Source organism: Chenopodium quinoa, unplaced genomic scaffold (assembly GCF_001683475.1).
Source record: "Chenopodium quinoa cultivar QQ74 unplaced genomic scaffold, ASM168347v1, whole genome shotgun sequence".
Lineage (NCBI taxonomy): Eukaryota > Viridiplantae > Streptophyta > Magnoliopsida > Caryophyllales > Amaranthaceae > Chenopodium > Chenopodium quinoa.
The window spans coordinates 3,859,566-3,880,760 of NW_018744662.1; the positions used below are offsets into that span (position 1 = coordinate 3,859,566).

General features: G+C 38.7%; 2 protein-coding genes across 7 annotated transcripts; both read left to right on the top strand.

Annotated features, from left to right (window-relative positions):
- Window positions 1-1,045: 1,045 nt before the first annotated feature.
- On the top strand, window positions 1,046-15,679 carry LOC110702122 (reticulocalbin-2-like). Of its 2 annotated transcripts, none has more exons than XM_021879785.1 (7): window positions 1,046-1,947; window positions 5,004-5,106; window positions 5,207-5,272; window positions 11,653-11,835; window positions 12,022-12,118; window positions 14,814-14,944; window positions 15,266-15,679. In XM_021879785.1, the coding sequence occupies exons 1-6, from the start codon at window positions 1,257-1,259 to the stop codon at window positions 14,931-14,933; spliced, it is 1,260 nt and encodes a 419-aa protein (XP_021735477.1). In that variant the 5' UTR covers window positions 1,046-1,256; the 3' UTR covers window positions 14,934-14,944; window positions 15,266-15,679. The 2 variants fall into 2 exon arrangements, with proteins under 2 accessions (XP_021735477.1, XP_021735478.1); XM_021879786.1 differs by lacking the exon at window positions 15,266-15,679 and adding an exon at window positions 15,044-15,059.
- Window positions 15,680-16,509: 830 nt separating this feature from the next.
- LOC110702124 (UPF0548 protein At2g17695) lies at window positions 16,510-20,991 on the top strand. Of its 5 annotated transcripts, XR_002507447.1 has the most exons (7): window positions 16,688-17,195; window positions 17,322-17,386; window positions 17,481-17,657; window positions 17,749-17,947; window positions 19,287-19,336; window positions 19,404-19,507; window positions 20,549-20,991. XR_002507447.1 is itself a non-coding variant. In XM_021879791.1 (6 exons), exons 1-6 carry the CDS (start codon window positions 17,166-17,168, stop codon window positions 19,447-19,449), a joined length of 567 nt encoding a protein of 188 aa, XP_021735483.1. In that variant the 5' UTR covers window positions 16,689-17,165; the 3' UTR covers window positions 19,450-19,663. The 5 variants fall into 5 exon arrangements, 4 of the variants coding, with proteins under 4 accessions (XP_021735481.1, XP_021735483.1, XP_021735480.1 ...); XM_021879791.1 differs by lacking the exon at window positions 20,549-20,991 and having other exon boundaries at window positions 16,689-17,195; window positions 19,404-19,663; XM_021879788.1 differs by having other exon boundaries at window positions 16,694-17,195; window positions 19,287-19,507; window positions 20,549-20,982.
- Window positions 20,992-21,195: the final 204 nt, after the last annotated feature.

Sequence of the window (21,195 nt, forward strand, 5' to 3'; positions counted from 1 at the left end):
TAGGGTTTGTTTGACATCGTTTTTTATTTTCATTTGTCAGTTTTTTGAAAACCAAAAACTAAAAACAGGAAACAAGAAAAAGGTGTTTCCATTTTTCTGTTATCAGTTTTCAAATTATTATGATTTGAATAAATTTGATTTTTTTTATTCAATATATGACATCTATTATATGATTTTGAAAAAAAAAAAACTAAAAAAATAGAAAACAACAACAATGTTAAACGAGCCCTTAGTTTTTAATATAGAGTAGTAGTCTAGTAGATACTCAACTTCGTGGTAAGATGACCCAGCCCTGCAATATAAGACTTTCCACAATACTTATACATTAGTTATTGTAATTGGTGCATACAATAGCTATACAATAACAAAGATGACAAAAAATGAGTTATGAACAAGTATAAGCAAATAGCTAGGCCCGGTCAAGATGGGCTCGACTAACTTGAGCGCCAGCCCAACCCAATTTTATCATATTTACCAAACATATTTATTAAAAGTCAATGGTCAAATAACCAATATAAAAAGCCAATACAAACAACTAGACCAGATCTGGTTCCAAACTCGTTTTATTGAGAGAGAACCAAATCCCGATCCCGACCCAAATGACCCAATTATCATAATTTGTAATGACCCAAGCAATCCAAACCACTTGAATCAAATGACCCAAATAATCCAAAATTTGACTCAAACCTGACCTGTTGACCCGAACTAACAGGTCTACAAACAGCTAATCAGACCAGCTAAGAAAAACAACCAACATCCAATAGCAAATTGCCAAATAAGACCATTGTAATTATTCTTTAAACTTGGGCTCTTAGTCCTTAGTCCTCTATTGCTCAAACCAAAGTATCAAAGTACGTATTTGGTCATGGACTTATCGTTAATTTATATTGACAAGAATGACCTAAAATGGGCTTTTGAAACAAGTATAACCAGTTAACATCACATGAGTTAAGAAATTGACCCAACCCAAGCTTGTCATTTATCTTCCACCTTAATTAAACAATTAAGAAACCAAAATTTGTGATTAAATTAAATGCAAGTCCAAAGATTAGTAGGAGGAATTCAGGACACTACTAGTTTAGTACGTACAAAATCCCCAGCAAACTTCAAGATTTGCCTTCAATCTTCAGCAACAATCAATCAATCTGCACGGCTACCCCGTGTTACACCATTTCTCGCTCCCTCTCTCTCTCTCCTCCATTTTTATCTCAATCAGTCCACATTGTCAACTCCATTCTCTCTCCTCTTTCCCAGCAATGGTGAAACTATCTATAATTCTCTACATTATCATAGGAATCTCTCTCCTCCTCTTCCTCTCCCGTTCTCCAACCCGTGACGACTCACACGGCCACCCTGACACCCACCGCAATCACCGCCGTACCAACCATCGTCGTCTCAAACTCCGGTCAAACTTCACCTTCACATCGCAAGACCACCTTGAACACCCTGACCCACACTTCGAATTCCGCCACCATCACCATGACCCAGTTGCGTTCGATCCGGTGGTTGCGGAGATGGAGCGCCACCGCGAGGACAAGGAGTGGGAGCGGATGTACTTCGAGGAGCACCACCAGGAGATCGCCGGACTTTCCCGGCACGGGGAGGAGAGAGAGAGTGATCATCATCAACACGGCCGTGTCGAAGAACATCACGCTCCAGGGTATGAGCAGCAGCCGGAGTGGGAGGATTTCATGGATGCTGAAGAGTATTTGAATGATGAAGAGAGATTTAATGTGACTAGTAGATTGTTGGTGTTGTTTCCGAAGATTGATGTGGACCCCATTGATGGGTTTGCCTCGGAAAATGAGCTGACTGAGTGGAATTTGCGACAGGCTGAGACGGAGGTTTATCATAGGACTCAAAGGGAGATGGAGTTACATGATAAGAATCGTGATGGGTTTGTTTCGTTTTCTGAGTATGAGTCTCCTAGTTGGGTTAAATCTGCAGGTTTACTTTCTTTCCAATTTTTATGTTTTTGATTGGTTTTTATGTTGAATTTGTTTTTGTGAATCTGTAATGTATGTTGAAATTGAACCAAGAATGTTTCGGTTCGTATCGGCTTCAAAGAGGCTGGTGGGTGTGTGGTGTACTGGTGGTGGTAGTGTTTAGGATGGGTTGATCACATTTGGCTGGATTTACTGAAATTGATTAGGGTTTATAATGTACTATGGTTTTTTTTCAAGTGCAGGACTTGTTTTGGGTTCTTGGTGGCTTATGTTTGATATTGAAGATGCTGAATTATGTGATTGATTTGTCTTTGATGCAACATTTTTTTTTTGGAATGGTGTGGTCTAGGGTTTGGTAGTTTTCAGTAATTTTGAAAATAAGATACAATTTTTGAATAGTGTGGTCTAGGGTTTGGCAAGGTCTCTAAGATAATGCAGCTTTCAAGGTATGACTTGAGTAATTTGCTTTAGTCTTGGTGGGTTAACAGAGAACATTTTGGTTTGCTTCTCTTGTTTCAATTATATTGTTCTTGATGGATATTATTGCTATTTGATGGCTAGGAAGTTATAGTTTCTGTTTCCAGTAAAGGTCTGATTTTTAGATGCTGGGCAGGTGAATCCTGAATCTAGTTTGGTTTTTGTGAGTTTGACAGTTATGTTATTGGATAATCTTTTAATAATGAAAGTCCCCTGCTTATCAAGGAAATGTATCTTTAAAGAGTTTGAAATTAGAGCTTTCTCAGGGGAAAAGAAAAGAGGGAGGGGTTTGTATATGTAAAATCTTCTTTACTCACAATTTAAGTTTTCAATGCACTGACGACTCCCATTGGTAAAAAAATATTGGTTTATCTTGGTATGCTGCTATGGTAAATTTATAATGGACCCCTTAATGAAAATGAGATAGTCACACCATTAAATAACCTAATTGAGCAAGAATCTTGCATAGCAAAGTAGTTGCTGCTTGATGAACATAGCTAAAAGTTGATATTTTGCTGGTGATTTATCTCAGATTTGTTTCCAATAGATACTTCTATGACTGCTGTAAACATATAACCATTGAACCCCATTGCTCGGTGACTCGGTGTTTCTAACAACATGTACAAAGAAAAGTAATTTTTTGTGATCCTTTGTAGTCCTTTTCTAATCATCAATACTGTATCTGTTTCAATCTATATTACACTTTATCAATATCTGTTAATGTGCCTCGTATATCATAAAGTGTGCTTACCAAATTATTGAATTTAATTGCTGTAGTTGTTAATTTGTTACTGAGTTAGTGCTGTCATGAGTTGTAAATCTTGTAATGGTTTTTAGGGTTTTGGGAGCTTAACTTACTCATCGAGGGTGTTGGTTGATGTACTTGTGTTTACGTTCTGAACCTACTTATGCTTAGGGGCATGAATGTTGGCTCTGCTTGCCAGCCAAATTCACATTTCATATTGTTGTTTGATTTGACTGGGTTGATATATTAACTGGAATATGGGAGTTGGTACTGCATTTCAATTGTTTATATGGTTTGATCTTGCAATCTCCACAATTGATTTCCATTCAGAATATCTGAATCTTGATATTTTATGGAGTATTACTCCCATTTCACATATTTTGCCATTCATCCATGCGCTAGTGCTATACTGCTACCAGCCTACATTACGTCCATACCTACTACTTGTATAATACTACAATCTTGCCTTAATTACTGAATGACATCTAAATCTGCAGATAATAATACCTTTGGATATGAAATGGGTTGGTGGAGGGAGGGGTTTGTATATGTTAAATATTCTTTACTCACATTTTGAAGTTTTTGTTGCGCTGACTCCTATTGGTAAAAGTATTGGTTTATCTTGGTACACTGATATGGTAAATTGATAATGGACCCCTTAATGAAAATGAGATAGTCACACCATCAAATTGCCTAATTGAGCAAGTTTCTTGCATAACTCAGTAATTGCTGCTTAATGAACATAGCCAAAAGTTGATATTGTGCTTAGATTTATCTCAGATTTGTTTGCAATTGATACTTTTTTGACTGCTGGATACATATAGCTCTTGGACCCCATTGATCAGTCTTTCTAACAAGACGTGCAAAGAATTACAGTGTTTTGTGATCCTTTTATAGTCATCAATAACGCTAATCTCTGCACACGTTTTCATTTTTTTCCCCCCAAGTCTTGATTAATATCTGTTAATGTGCCTAAAATCATCAAGTGTATGTACTAAACCATTAAAATCAATTGCTGTAGGCCATTCTTCAGAGTTACTTAGTGTTGCCATGAGTTGTAAGGTTTGTTAGGGTTGTGGGGGCTTTATTTATCCATTGAGTGAGTTGATTGATATATTTGTGCTTTACATTCTGCAATGCCTCCTCTACCACCACCCGTGACTATGGTGTACAGCAGAAGACAGAAGAGGCAGAACAGCACTTTACCAGCAGCAGATGCAAGTGAGGCAGAAATCCGTTAGAAAAACACAGGGGACAAGATGCTTTTACCTTTTGTCTGTAATATAGACTAAAGTAGTTAAATGCCAAGATGGTAGTACTTGTAGTAATTAAGGCTTGATTGCCATATTGATGCTTGTATTGTTAGTATAAGTAGTGTTGGTCTAGCATTTGGGAGGGTATTCAGAAAATTGTAAGGAAACACTTGGAGAGTAATGGCCTAAAGCCATGTTTATCATTCGCAAGCTTTGAGCTTTATCAATCAATCATTCAACCTTTTGGCCTAATCTGTGTTGAATCACGCTAGTCCGTTGCACATTCTAAACCCACTTATGCCTAGGGGCATGAATGTTGGTTGTGCTTGCCAGAAAAATTCACATTTCACATTGTTGTTTGATGTTACTGGGTTGATATTTTAATGGGAAAAGGATGTTAGTACCAAGTTTCAATTGTTTATTTGGTTCGATCTTTTCTATATCCACAATTTGAATTCCATTCAGAATCTTGATATTTTACAGAGTATCATATTTTGCCAATTATCCAGGTGCTAGTGTTAAACTGCTATCATATTTAATATAAACTTTGCCTTAATTACTGAATAACATCTAATTTTGCAGATAATAATACCTTTGGATACGAAATGGGTTGGTGGAGAGAGGATCACTTCAATGCTTCTGACATAAATGGAGATGGTCTTTTAAATATTACAGAGTTCAAGGAGTAAGCTCCATTGTTACATCTGTCTAAAATTCTCACTTGTGTCGTTGGGTGCTACTGGTTTTTCATATATTTCCTAATCTATTCTCTTTGTAATTGATAGCTTCTTGCATCCTGCTGATACAAAGAACCCAAAGTTACTCCAGTGGCTGTGCAAAGAGGAAATACGGTATGTTGAATAGTTTTCTCTATTCAAACTGGAAGACATCCTTTTATCATATTTTTGTCTTATCTTTTATGTTCTTTTGAGTTTCTTCAAAACTTTTCGCATGTTTCCCACGGAGTATTTCTGAAGTTTGTCCATGCTGCAATGGGCTGCACTAAGTCTATACCGTTCACTGATAGGGTGTCTTGCAACAATATTACCAGTTTACGAAGTTGGTTCCGTTGTATGTTTAATGAATCTTTTCGGAAATAGGCTGTAACGAATGCTAGGTGTGCTGGGAAGAGCAAGCACAAGGAATGGATCACTTACAAACGTAGGGGAAGGAGGGGACTGACACAAGCACACCAAATACCTCAAGCACAGCAGGAGCAGGGGAATTTTCCTAACAATCAGTGACAGCTGCCTTTTTGTCCTTTCTATTCTTGGCTTGTTGTGTAAATATAAGAAAGGGGAAGGGGGAGTGTGTTGGGTAGGCAGTCATTTTGTAATTCCTAGGTTAAGGAGATTTGTACCCTAAAGGTGCTCCCTAGAGAGTGGTGGCCTGAAGTCACTCAGATCCAAGACTCCATTTTTAGCTTTCATTAATCAATCAACTGCTTCCTTCTCTCAAATATTACTTCTTTATTGCTTTATTTCTCCCTAAAACTGTTACATTGAGTTAGTGTGTTGCAAGTGGTATCAGAGCGGCGGTCTTGCGACCACCGGAGCCGGAAACCACCAACCACTGCACCAACTCCTATTACCAAAAAAAAAAAAAAAACATGGTTATCTCTGCGACTCAAAGGTGTGACACCTTGGAAGAGCAGATGATCGGAGTTCAAAATCAGCTGGGAGCCCTAGAGGCGGCCATGAAGACTTAGGAGGACATCCTGAAGAAGTCGATGGAGGATGCGGTTCAACGGCTGGACCACCGTTTTGAGCTATTCTGGCAACAGCAGGAGGCTCAAATGACGGTGAATACAACCACCCAAGCTCAATTTTTTGAGGAGTTGCGCAACCTTGGGATGCGCAAGGTAGCAACTTTGGGATGCGCAACTTCAATGACTCAAATGGTGGCGGCGACCACCGCTGGAAGCCAAGGAAGTTGGACTTACCCCTTTTCGAAGGTACGGACCTTGATGGGTGGATATTAAAGGCGGAAAAGTACTTCCAACACTACCAACTCACTGAGGACCAGAAGTTGCAATCCGCCATCTCCGCCATGGAAGGCGACGCGTTGAGGTGAATGGGAGAATAGACGTCAACCCATACCAAGCTAGGAGAACGTGAAAGTCCGCGTCTTACGCCAGTTCCGGCAGACCCACGCCGGAAGCCTCCACGAACAGTGGTTGGCGGCAACCCTGGAGACCACCGTCCTCGAGTAACGCAAAAGATTCATCGAACTTTCTGCTCCTCTAGAGGACATACCTGAAACACTAATGATGGGCCATTTTATTCAAGGTCTAAAGGAGGAGATTAAGGCTGAAGTAAGGATCTTGAACCCGTTTAATCTGGAGCAAGCCATGGAGATTGCGGGTCGGGTCGAAGAAAGGAACCGGGTAAGTGGGTATAGAAGGGGGTATAGAAGGGGGTCCGGGTTTCTTGGATCGGGCAAGACCACTGGAGCCCAAAGTGGGCTTAAGTTTGCAAATGGGCCGACTTCAACTGGGATCAGCACATATGGCACTCCGACCCAAAGCACAGCCTCTTTCAAGGGATGGCCTAATGCTCCATCTGAATCCCAAGCATCTGTTAACTTTCCCAAACCCACCAGCTCCTCTTCGATGAAAACAACTGAGCCACGGAGGTTGACGGACGCTGAGCACCAAGAGCGGAAGGCTAAAAGCCTCTGCTTTCGCTGCGACGAGAGATGGAGTGCCAGCCACCGGTGTAAGAACCAGGAGATGAGCGTGCTGCTCCTCGGCGGCGCGAACAACGAAGACGTTGGACCCTCCAAGCCACCCGATGGCGGCTCTAGCGACGAAGAGCTAACACCAGGAGTTTCTCTCTCGTGGGCCTTTCTAGTCCATGCACCATGAAACTCGAAGGCAAGGTGGGACCCAAATCGGTGGTGATTTTAGTAGATCTGGGAGCCACCCATAATTTCATTTCGGAAGGGTTGGTGGCGGAAGTGGGGGTGCCCGTGGATGGTGCTCGAGAATTTAGTGTGTCTCTTGGAAGTGGCGATGTCATATGGGGAAGAGGGAGGTGCCGAGGAGTTAGAGTCGTTTTACGTGAAGGCTACGTAGTGGTGGAGAATTTCTTACCACTACGTTTGGGGAATGCTGACTTAATCTTGGGGATCGAGTGGCTGGAGAAATTGGGTCCGGTTGTGCATAACTGGAAGACTCATATTATGAGCTTCATGGTGGGAGAGGAAAAGATAATTTTGAGGGGAAATCCGGCCTTGGAACGAACTAAGATCTCCCTCAAAGCTATGCTCCGCACCCTGCAACACGAAGGAGGAGGGTTGTGGTTGGAAATCAACTGTGTGGAGGTGGCTGCGGCCGGGGCTGAGGTGGGATGCGCGGCGGTGCTAGGGTGGCTGGCAGAAATTATTGACAGAAAATTTTCGTAGCTCCGAAAGGATTGCCACCAAAACGGGGGCATGAGCACGCTATAATATTGAAAGAAGGCAGCAATCCGGTGAGTGTGAGGCCGTATCGATACCCCCAATTTCAGAAAGATGAAATTGAGAGATTAATCAAGGAGATGCTTGAGGCGGGAAGAATCAAACCGTCGGTTAGTCCATTTTCCAGCCTGTTTTGTTGGTTAAAAAGAAGGATAATTCATGGAGATTTTGTGTGGATTACCGTGCTCTAAACCGAGAGACAATACCCGACAAATACCCCATCCCTATAATCGAGGAATTGCTCGATGAGCTTCACGGGGCTGCTATTTTCTCGAAACTCGACCTTAAGTCGGGATATCACCAGATTTTGGTACGGGAGGAGGACACACACAAGACAACTTTTAGGACCCACGAAGGGCACTACGAGTTTCTAGTAATGCCCTTCGGGCTTACTAACGCACCGGCCACATTTCAAGCACTTATGAATGAGGTGTTTAGACCGTTCTTGAGAAAGTTTGTGCTCGTGTTTTTCGATGATATTCTAATTTACAGCCCCGATAAGGAGAGTCATTTGGGGCATATGAAGAAAGTGCTCTCCACATTGGAGGAGCATCAATTGGTGGCAAATTTCAAGAAATGTGAGTTCGGCCAACAGAGAGTAGCATATTTGGGGCACATTGTGTCGAAGGAAGGAGTGGCAGTAGACTTAGAAAAGGTTAGGGCGATGGTGGAATGGCCTATTCCTCGGACGTTGAAGGAGTTGCGGGGCTTTCTCGGGTTGACGGGGTATTATCGAAAATTTATCAAAGGCTATGCTCAGATAGCAAGGCCCCTGACCGAGCAGCTACGCAAGGATAATTTTGGGTGGTCAATGGAGGCCACGACAGCTTTTGAGAGGCTGAAGGGAGCCATGACTTCTGCCCCTGTACTCACCATGCCTAATTTCAGTAGGATGTTCATAGGGGAGGCCGATGCTTCCGGCTATGGGCTAGGTGCGGTATTAATGCAAGACTCTCGGCCTGTGGTTTTCTACAGTAAGTTGTTAGGCCCGAAATCACAAGCTTAGGCCATCTATGAGAAAGAACTAATGGCCATTTGTTTGGCCGTGGTTAAGTGGCGGCATTATTTGCTCGGGCGCCGCTTTGTGGTGCGAACCGACCAACAAAGTTTAAAGTATATCATGGAGCAAAGGGAGGTGGGCGGCGACTATCAGAAATGGGTTCGAAAATTATTAGGGTTTGATTTCGAAATTCAATTCAAACCCGGGGCGAGTAACCGAGTAGCAGATGCCTTGTCACGGAAGGGAGAAAGACTGGAGGAACTTACAGCCATGGTCACTACCTCGGGAATTGATTGGGGGGAGGTGGAAAAAGAAGTAAAGGCTGATTTGGACCTTGGTAAATTAATGGCAGAGCTGTCAGCCGGGCAAGAGCCACAAGGAGGATTTTCACTCGAGGGAGGGAGATTACTCTTCAAGGGGAGAGTAGTGCTTCCTAAGGGATCATCCATGATCTCTAAATTGTTGAGAGAATACCATGACAGCCCGGTGGGAGGGCACCAGGGCGAGATGAAGACTTATTTAAGGTTGGCTGCCGAGTGGTATTGGAAGGGGATGCGAAAAGAGGTAGCAGCGTATATGAAAAAATGTGCCATTTGCCAACAAGCCAAACACTCTCAATTGCAACCGGCTGGGTTGTTGCAGCCCTTACCAATTCCCGAGACCATTTGGGAGGATATCTCAATGGACTTCGTGGAGGGACTTCCGAATTCAAAGGGTGTTGATTCGATCTTAGTAGTAGTGGATAGGCTATCGAAGTACGCACATTTCATCGGGTTAAAGCACCCTTATAGTGTTTTAACAATTGCGGAAGTGTTCACTAAGGAAGTTGTGCGTTTACATGGGATGCCCACATCAATTGTGTCGGATAGGGATCGTATATTTCTAAGCATATTTTGGAAGGAGCTGTTTAGATTACAAGGTACGGACCTTAAGAGAAGCACCGCTTACCATCCCCAAACCGACGGGCAAACCGAGGTTGTTAACAAAACCTTGGAAACATACTTGCGTTGCTTTGTTAATGGCAAGCCCAAGTCATGGGGAAAGTGGCTGCATTGGGCGGAATACGCCTATAACACATCCTATCATGCTTCTATTGGTTTTACACCTTTTCGGGTAGTGTATGGGAGGGATCCACCTAAGCTGATCAAGGTGGGCAGAGGGCAGACCCCAGTGGATAAGTTAGAGGAATGGTTACAAGAAAGAGATTGGGTGTTAGACGAACTACACTTGAATTTGGTCCGAGCACAGCAAAGGATGAAATACCATGCGGATTTGAGGAGGAGGGAGGAAGAGTTTCAGATTGGGGACTTAGTTTATTTAAAGCTTCAACCCTACCGACAAAAATCCCTTGCAAGAAGGCCCAATGAGAAGTTGTCTCCGCGCTACTACGGGCCTTTCAAGGTGATTCAGCGGGTTGGTCAGGTGGCTTACAAGCTCGAGCTGCCAGAGACTTGTAAGGTTCACCCTGTGTTTCATGTGTCTCAGCTTAAGCGAGCCTTAGGGGAGCAAGTGGCCAGCCCTACCATTCCTGTGCAGCTGACAGAAGAACTGGAGTTCAAGACTGAACCTGAGAGCGTGCTGGACTCAAGGGCTGCCAAGGGAAACCCTGACATTCTAGAGGTGCTCATTAAGTGGCACGGCTTGCCTTTAATTGAAGCAACCTGGGAAGAAGCGGCAGTGATTCACGAAAGGTTTCCCACATTTCACCTTGAGGACAAGGTGAATTTTGAAGGAGGGGGAGGTGTAACGAATGCTGGGTATGCTGGGAAGAGCAAGCACAAGGAATGGATCACTTACAAGCGTAGGGGAAGGAGGGGACTGACACAAGCACACCAAATACCTCAAGCACAGCAGGAGCAGGGGAATTTTCCTAACAATCAGTGACAGCTGCCTTTTTGTCCTTTCTATTCTTGGCTTGTTGTGTAAATATAAGAAAGGGGAAGGGGGAGTGTGTTGGGTAGGCAGTCATTTTGTAATTCCTACGTTAAGGAGATTTGTACCCTAAAGGTGCTCCCTAGAGAGTGGTGGCCTGAAGTCACTCAGATCCAAGACTCCATTTTTAGCTTTCATTAATCAATCAACTGCTTCCTTCTCTCAAATATTACTTCTTTATTGCTTTATTTCTCCCTAAAACTGTTACATTGAGTTAGTGTGTTGCATAGGCTATTCTTTTTTGTCTCGTGTTTGCAAGAAAATTCTATTGAATGATTGTCCATTTATGAAGCTGCAATGGGTATGTTATGTGTACTGTGATATAATGTTGATGATCCTCTCCATTTTAGACAAAGGGGAAGGGTTTCTGCTATGAAATCTGTGTACATTCTAAAAGGTAAACCAAAATTTTGGTCTACCTCAATCAGGCTCTTAACCCAATCAATGATTCAATTTCAAATTCATTTCCCCTCATTTGAGTGCCACTTTTGGAGTCACGTACTTCATTGCCTTTGAATCTTTTATTGATGCATGCTAGTTTCTTATTATGAATTCTGTGAGTTAAGAACACAGTAAATTCAGAAATTCTTTCAAATATCTTGTTTAAATGAACAGCATTGATGTGACTGGGAAGTGGGAACATTGCTGCAACAATGTTCCTATCTTGATAATTTTAATAAGACTATCGTGTGTTTCGTAACTTTTGTCTGATGGTGTATATGTTGTGGTGTTTGTCTATATTTTAAGAAACATTTTAACTGGTTCTAGATTTGCCATAGGATTTTGTGGCTTGATGGTCAAGGATCTTTCTGATCTTCTTGTGTCCTTTTTAACTTGCAGGGAAAGGGACACAGATAAAGATGGCAAGGTCAACTTCAGCGAATTTTTCCATGGGCTTTTTGATTTGGTGAGAAACTACGAAGAAGATGGGCATGTGCACAATTCTACTCATCATTTAGATGATTCTACTGAAACTCCTGCTTCTAGGAAATTGTTTAACGAGCTTGACAAAGATGGTGATGGGTACATCTCAAAATTCTGTGGATTTTTTATATGTGCAGGACTCCTCTTCTTTTCATTCCCACATACTTTGTATTACAGATTCCTCTTCCTGTTGATTAAGCTCTCTGATTTTATTATTTTTAGGGCTCTCTATTTATGGCATGTAATAATTCCTTAGGGTAAAACATGACATATTTCTGCTTACAGATCATTGTCAGACCCAGAGTTGTTACCTATAATTGATAAGCTTCATCCTTCAGAACGCTACTATGCCAAACAACAGGCAGATTACATCATATCTCAGGTATTCCTTTTAACTTAACTTTTGTTATTCTTATGCATTAAGTTCTACTTTTGGCTAGAACAGTGTTGATTTGTGAGAGCATTATGCTATGTTTTTACTTTTTGTATGATACTCAGAATTCTGCTTAGTGCTAAAGCTTCAATTCTTTATCATATTTAGCAACTGTAGTGTTAGGTTGGTAACACATGATTGAGTTATCACCCGGTGACTTGTGATTGTGGTGTGGTTGGTTGGTGTCATGGTATCATCGTTTTTGCTGAAAGCATTAGAGCACTAGTTTGCTCAGTTTGATGCATATAGCTGAATTGGCAAAGTCATCATCAGTTCTCCAGCTGTCAAGTTTGGCTTTTCAAAGACAGTAGTCTAGAAAGAAATAGTAGACTCAGCTGTGTAGAACTCATTGAAATATGGCTACAAGCTATGTTATTCCTAGAGGGAGGATGTTATCTAGCTGTTCGTAAATTGATTACCTGAATTTATAATGTTTTACATTTGATGTAGATGTGGTCTAACATTAAGTTACAGTGTGAAAAGAGGAGTCCTGGTCTAAAGTTTAGGTTTCTCATCAACTTATTTAGGTGTCGTTCTCTTTGACTTAGTATATTTATTTGAATTGTTTAATGCTAGAACGCTTCAAAACAAACTCTGAACTTTTTAACTCTTTTGGAACATTGTTAAATGATTCTTAATTTGTAAGTTTGATAATTACTGCCATGCTCTTATGGCTTTGACTCTTCTTGGAACTTCCATTTTAGAAGTGATCTTCATTAGTAAGGGGTTAGGGGAACTTTGTGAAAATCCTCATCGACCTCATGAGTGATTGATGATTCATCTGGCTCTTTCACATGCTGCTTATTCATAGCTACCTACAAAGCTCCTAATCTATAAGTTGGCCATCTGTCAACCCTTATTTGGAAGGCCGTAATGGTTAAGTTTGTCTTTGTCTGATGTAATGCTAAATTGGAGTGTGTTAACCTCTAAGCTTGAGTTGTTGTAGAATTCTCGCTCTTATTTTGGGTAGAGGAAGGATTCAACCACATAAGAAAAGCTACTGCTACTACAATAGACTAAATCAAGGCCATTCGATTATGCAGTATTTGGATTAGGATTTCAACTTCCTTTTAAAAATAATTTAAAATTTATCAATTATAATAGGTATTTAGGTATGAATCCTCTTATAATCAGGAGAGTGAAAAGCAGAGCTCATAATGAGCTATCTTATTGTTTTCATTAAATGAAAGGAGGGAGGAAACCTCTTTATACAAGAAGAGCTTACAAAGCTTTGTTACAGCAGAATCTGGAAATAAAGTGAAACAAATTACTAAATACCCACCTCTGCATGACTTCATTAAAGTAGAGAATTACAGCTTGTAACTCCCACATAAGTAAATTATAAGTTTACTAACGTTATTGGAATCACTAAAAGCTTATTATAAGCGCAATTTGTTTTAAGTTGCCAAGGTTCTGTAAAGTTGAGGCATGTGGCGGTAACACGTATCATACGATTACCCACACATTTCGCATTTTTACATGTTTTTTTTTTTTCCACCTAAAATACAATCCACAACAGGTCAACAGGTCTTGATAAACCATGTTTGTGCATAAGCTTAAATTTAGGTGTTGGTGTCTGGTGATATATTTCTGAAAATTTGTGTTCAATGGTCCCACCCAACAATCTAGTCTTCCATTGTTAATGTTGTGACTGATTAAATGAAGTTACTGACAATGCATATCTGGGGGTACTGAAACTGACGGTGTTATTGACTGTGCATAAAATGTGATGCTGATAACTTGATGAGGCTACTGGACATGCATATATATGGAGTTACTCATTTTGATAAGCGATGAAGTTGGTGCTAAAGATTCGATGGAGTCAGTAATAAAGTTTTAGAGGAGTTTACTGATAATGGTTTGAGGTTACTGATTTTGTCACACCGTCAATTCAGCATGTGAATTTTCACTTCGAAGAGCAGCTGCCCATTTTTTCTGTCTGTTATTTATGTCATCCTCAGTTTTTGAATAAATTTCATTTGTAAAACAAAGAGTAGAAAAGCTTTAACAACGAAAAAAATTTTGAGGGAGGATAGAAATTTTTGTGACCTTTGGCCTATCTGAGAATTCAAATTTCTAACATTTATATGCTGTTTCTTGGTGGTGTCACCCCAAATTTCTGGGTTAGTGTATTTCAAATGCTAGTCCTAGTCCCTAGATATACGTAGTTGGGCTGAAGATGAGAAGAAAGGATAGAAAATTGATAAGCAGAGGGACACAATAGAAAAGAAGGGAGAATTGAATAGGCAAGAATGAGTTATTGGTTATTGATAAATTGTGAATCTACATGAACAAATGGTAGGCTGTAAGTCGTTGAAAGTTGGAAAACATCTCCCTGCCATCAAAGAAATTGGACTAAGCCATTCCTTTTGTAGTGCTGGATTGTCTGTAATTTCTATAATCATGGCTGTTGGTAAACACAATCTACACCATGTTTGTTAATATCTCTGTTGGCTGTTGGTCTTGCTACCATCCGCGATTTTTTTTAAGCTAGCTCATTTTTCTCCTTTTTGGAAGGAGTTGTGGTGGAGAGTATTCTTCTGCTGATTTCTGCAAGTCAGCCTAGTAGTCTTTTATTTTTTTTTCCCTCTTCCCCTCCTATATGTCTTTGGTAGTTCTAATATCCCTGCTCCATGTATCTCAGGCTGATACAGATAAAGATGGACGGCTTTCACTGGAAGAGATGATTGATAATCCATATGTTTTCTATAGTACTATTTTCAGTGATGAAGACGATTATGACTACCACGACGAGCTTCGTTAATTTTACAATAGGTGATTGACACATTATCCATATAGTAACAATTCCAATCAGAGCTTCTTACAGTATGTTTTATCTTTAATCTAATGATGGTTACACTTCTCTGCATGCAGAACGGTTTTTTTTTTTTTTTTTTTTTTTTTTTTTTTTTTTTTTTTGTTCACTCAAAATTTCAAGTAACACTTGCAAGTTGTAGAGTTGGTATAACAAAGATTTAAATGTGATTAGGAGCTCAACTGTCCAGATTTTTAGGTGCGTCTCGACTCTTTTATCATCATGCTATAGTGTAAAATAACTTGGAATGTTGTCTCTGATGTTATTCATCTATTCTGCAGATTATGGATCTCATGCTGTTTTCAGAACTTCCTCGGAGTTAGATGACATCAAGAATTTGACTTTGAAGCGATGACATTAGTTTTTGCACCTAGTTTAGCTACATACTGTTTTTCCATGTATGTTTACTAGTAATCTGGTATGTTAATACCTGTACGATAGCCTCTTATTAAAGGGTCATATAGTTGAAATACATGAATAGAGAAGGTAGGTGATTTGGGGGGGGGGGGGGGGTATGGAGACAGTGGCCTTGGTTGGCAATTGGATGTTGGCTAATTTGATAGATTGTTTGTAATGGCTTATTTGTTTGATGTCTTGACTTTTTATTTGTTACTGGTACAAAAATTATTGGGTCAAATCAGTTTTTAGATGTTTTTATGCCCTCCAATTCAAATCAAGTGCAACACTTTTCTTTATTCTTTGTTTATGATAAATTGCAACTCGTTATTGTATATTGTTCATTTTTTTGTAGATAGTAAAACAATGAAGGAACTAAGGTTTGAGAATCAAGGTTGGCCTAATAGTTAGAGGCCCTCCTTCCACCCCTGTGAGAGGGGTTCGATTCTCACCCCGAGCAAGTTGGATCTTTTATTTCCCCCCAACTTGCAAGGGAATTCTAAACAAAAAAAAAAAAAGAAAAAAAAAAAAAGAAAAACGATTAAGGCTTTATTTATCCAGTATGGCCAACCACCACGGATCACTCGGTTAGTGTTGGGTTACTCTGTTAGGATTGTAAGGTTAACTAAGTTAGTAATATAGAGGCTACTTTATTAGTGGTGTTTGTAAGGGTTACTTTGTAATTTAAGAGTCATTCAATAAATTTAATAAGATGTTAATCTATCTGTATAATGTTACTTTGTCAGTATTATAAAGGTCACTTTTTTTATTTACAAGCAACCACATGAATTGGCTAGCTGGCATTCTGGCAATAAACGCACTAAATATATATTTTACTTTAATCACTTTAAAATGTATCTCCATTTAAACACACATTGTGCAATCAAACTTTACATGAAATACAAATTAAAGTTACTTAAATTTTGTTAAAATTACTTTCATGTTGATTGTCTTAATAAAATTAATTAAAGTCCGTCTTATAGAGATTTATAAAGCACCGCTAATACGGAGTAAAACCCCGTTGATTTCACTTTATTTTGCTAAACTGAAATTATTTTTATTGAATTGAAATTAATTTTACCGAATTATTTTAGCAAATTGGATCAAAATTTGTTTCCGATAAATGTACGCTTCCTTAATTCATGTGCTCGTGCATTTTGTTGGTCTTGAAAGAAAAATCAAATGATTTGTTCTCTCTTAATTTATCACTACTTCCACAAACCACTCATCAGTGTTGCCACTTAAGTTAGGTAAAAGTAAAACTCTTTCTGAATTTCTTCAATTTTCTTTGGTTTGAATCTTATTGCATATATCTTTACTCTAAAATTTGCATCAATTCTTAACATTATAGCATTTTTATTATTTTATTATGAAGTATTGTTCATTTATTGGTAACTAGGATAATTGATTTGCATAAAGATTGCATTTGTTTTTTTTTTTTTTTGAATAAGATTGCATTTGTTTTCCCTTTATTTGGGGCTGTTGTTGAATTGTCAAATGATGAGTATTGCACACCAACTGTTTGATATATTGTAGAAAATTCGAATCATTTCTTTATGTATGTAAACACCAATTGAGCGGAGAGAAATGAAATTTCACAACTTCTAACAAAGTTGCCCTTTCGTCGAAGGAAATGATACTTGTATTATGAAATATTCTTAAATCCAATGAAATATGATGTTGCATGTATTAAGAAATGGAGGAATTAGTTTTTAGTTGATGAATGTACTTTATAAATATGGAAAATTTCATTCAAGAGAATGAAGATATGGGTGATTTTTATCAATGATTTGGGTTATTTTTAATGATAATGGGGTGATTTTTTTTTTTACTTTCGTGTTTATACATTCATCTTATTCTATATTGGCGAACAAGTTTTTTTCTTTGATTATAGTTTGAGCAGACTCCTTAAATCTAAGAAACATCAAATGCTTTTGACAGGAAAGAATGGTTTTCCTATGTTGGAATCGTCCGTCATTGAAAGATCAAAAGGCTTGCTTGGAAAAGTAAATCAAGGTTTTAATTTCTGTTTTATGCCTTTGTTAACTTTCGTTTGTTTCTCAAGGTGATTTCTTTTTGTTTCTTTTATGTTATTTGCAGGACTGATTCATTCAATTATGATCTTAAACGCATAGGAGCTACTGATAGATCAATATCTTCACTGCAGAAAGATGATCAGTTATCAGAAGAGGGTTTTTTATTAAATCATGCTCGCGTTCTAATTGGTTCTGGTCAAGAGACGTATGAGAAAGGAAAGAATGCACTTCAGAATTGGAGGTAGTTTCGTTCTGTACTAAGATTAAGATAGTGTGAATATAAGAGCCCTATCTTTAATTGATTGATTTCCCTGATCGTCATGTATATACAGGCATTTCCAAATGAACTGGACATTTGTTGAACCTACAACTCCGATCAAAAGTGGGGTAAAATTTTGTGTTTGTGTCAAGGAGTTCCTTCCATGGTTGATGATGCCTCTTCAGGTGGTGTATGTGAATGAAAACAAGCGTTCTGGGAAAATGAAAGCCTCCTTCAGCTTTGGTAGTGGCACCCTTCAAGGTCACCTGTTGGTCAGTATCTTTTCCTTCTTCACTGCTCTTCTATACCTTTGTTCTGATTTTGTGGTATTTCATACATGATTGAATTTTGTAATAACTTTGCTCTACTCTAGTGGGTATGTGATTGAATTGTGTACTATTTTTCTCCTTTTCCCCACAATCCCCTTCCTTCAACCCTCCTCCTATCATGTTACAATGGCAATAATGTGTTCAAATACTTGAATATTAAGGTTTGAAGAACCAAGTTTGGACCCTTTGAATGAATTAAATATTTGTGAGACATCAGATCTGTATATCCAGAATTGCGTCACATGCTATATGTTTAGGAAGTTCCAGAATGTTGGCTGTGGATTTCCTTATTGCTGTAAAACTACTAGTTTGGTCAAGTATTGTTGATATTGAAGGATAATAACAATATATAGAACATAGGTTTGTAGACCAAATTGCAGTTTATTGGTTTCTAAGTTAGGATAAGGTAATTACTTGGTCGCTCACTCATCTGGGTCTCACTGAGTCTTCTTTCCTTGGCAAGATCTAAAAACTGCACAAAATTTTTTGTGGCCTTTTTATAGGTTAAAGCTTAGAGGGATAACATTAGATTACCACAAATCAAGTCGTGCTAAGGTTTGCTAGGCACATAGGTTCAGGATAAACCATTTCAGAAAATATGAGATACATAAAAATATCAGAATTTGACTTACAATAAATTGTGAAGGGGTTCACTTCCAAACTGTTCACCATCTTATTTTCCTTTGCTAGCTTAACCAAATGGACAGGTCTCTAATATTGGGTAACTGAGACACCTGAAATAGCCACTCTTGAATCAGTGAATATGGATGCTTTCTCCCTGCACACTCTAATCCAATGTGAAAACTAGATATTCTGCCACATTCTAGCCTGTAGAATTAGAGCTCCAGAAGAAATCTCAAACCCATTGATCATTTCTGGTCCTTCACACCCCTCCCATCCCAGTTGAGAAATATGTGGTGGAGCTGCGGAGGTGACAGATTAAAACATGTTCAGGTCAGAGAACGTCAGGGGCTCATGATTTTTCATGTAGGAGCTTTGAATTCTTTCTAAAGGGGTGTTCTGACATAGTTAAATTCTTGGGTGAGCTAATTGTTTAGCTTGATAACCTGGGTATAAGTGATGTCTTTTTGTCTGAATACTCAAAGGTTCCTTCTCTTTCATAATCCCCGAATTGTGAATGCCAACCAGGATGGCTAGGGAATGTTATTCACAATATGTGAGAGGACAGCTGTTGAATTTGCATTTTGTAGTGATGAATATTTTATCATAGGGATTCTAAAGTAGCCTATTTCACCAAAGTTCTTGATGTTTGCACACACAGGCCGGGGAAGAACGCTTTTCAGTAGAGCTGGATGACAAGAATCAAGTGTGGTATGAAATACTTTCCTTTTCAAAACCTGCACATTTCCTTTCCTTTATGGGTTATCCTTATGTACAGTTTAGGCAGAAGTATTTCGCAAAGAAGTCTACAGATGCTGTATTGAAGCATATATCTGCTGAGTGATACTAGTTGCTATTGTTGTGTTGGCTGGTTTTATGGATGTAAGCTCTTTATATGAATCTTTGAGCATTTAATGTAGTAATTTGCAATTGATTGGCTTGATTCTATGTTAGAGTGAACTCTTGATGTACCAGGGTATGTAGCATCAGTCTGGTAATTACTTCGTATTATATTGAGTCACAACTTTGCTACAAACCTCATATTCCATATGTTTACTCAGCGTAAGTGATGACTTCAAACAATCATAATTTATAGGTGATGTTTGAACTCCTAAAGCATTACAGCTTAGAACTCAATGAACCATGTCAACGTTATAATGCAAATTTTCGATTTCAATAAAACAAATGCCATGACCATAATTGTTTCTAGAACAAATATTGGCTTACCAGTTACAACTTATATATTGGCTTACCAGTTACAACTCAGGGAAATTCATACATATATATATAAGCATTCTATTTGGAGCATAGTATAAAAATGAGGTAAGTTGTGGTGTCACGGTAGTGTTGGTCGCGGACCGGTCGCGATTGTAGCGGTAGAATTTTATTAAAACTTATTAATCTAAGTATTATAATTTAGGGTTTAAAATTAATTTGTATTTGAGTTTTAAATTAAATAAATACGAAGTACTTTGTATTATTTATGACTTCAAACCAAAACCATACGTAAACTCACCAAAGCTTGTTCATGGCTTATATATCCATTGACAAAAAAACCCACTTGTCATAACCTCTGGCCCACCGTTGTCCCACATTAATATATTAGGATAACTAAACTCATTACCTCGATATTTACACGTGACTTACTGACTTTTTCTTTATAGCTGTCCCACAATACACTTTCTCTCTCTTCTTTTAGTCTAGATGACCAGATCTAAGAACTTAATCATCAATTTTAATGGAGTTTTTCACCATTTCTATATTTTTTCTTTCCTTTTGTATAAAAGTGAGTCTTTCCTTTGAAAATTCACCAAAATAATTATGGTTTGGTTGTTCGCTTAATTCATACGTTTCCTTTTTTTTTTTATTGAACTTATTTTTTTCTCACTGCTAAGTCACGTGACTCACCATGCACTCATATAGATCCGCCACTGCCAGCATCAGACCTTCTCATGCACATTGACGACATCGGCTACTTCCCTTGTTCTAAACACGGTTCCACCTCTGACTGTCAACGAAGCAACAAGCTAAGTGGGTGAACAATTTTAAAAATGAGTGTTGGGCATGCAAACCACTAAAACCTACCCAAAAGCTAGCGCCGAACACGCCCTGTACACTAATAAAGGATTTTCTACGTAGTGTCCTTGTAGAAGCAGCTTTTCAATGTTGTTTCCGCAATTTTCTAATATGTATATTACACTTGGTAGCCCTCAAGAATATTAGAATAGTTCAATAATCCATTGTATCCTTGCCGAGTTGCCATTAATCTCCAAATAAGGACTTTTGTTAGATTTATGTTTTTTTCCATCTTTTAACCCTTTTTGGCACCTCTTCCTATTTTTGGATTTTTTTTTTTTGCCAAAAGTACCTCAGTTCCTTTTTATAAAATTCATGTTTGATTGGTATTGAATTTAGAAAATTAGTATTCAAATAATCAACAACTAATTATTTTTTTACAAATTAGATTGTAGATTGTTGTACAATTACTAAGTGTAATAAAAGAAAGGATGAAGACGCTTTTGTGACATTCTTACTTTACGGTTTTCTTTACAACTACACTTTCTTTATCT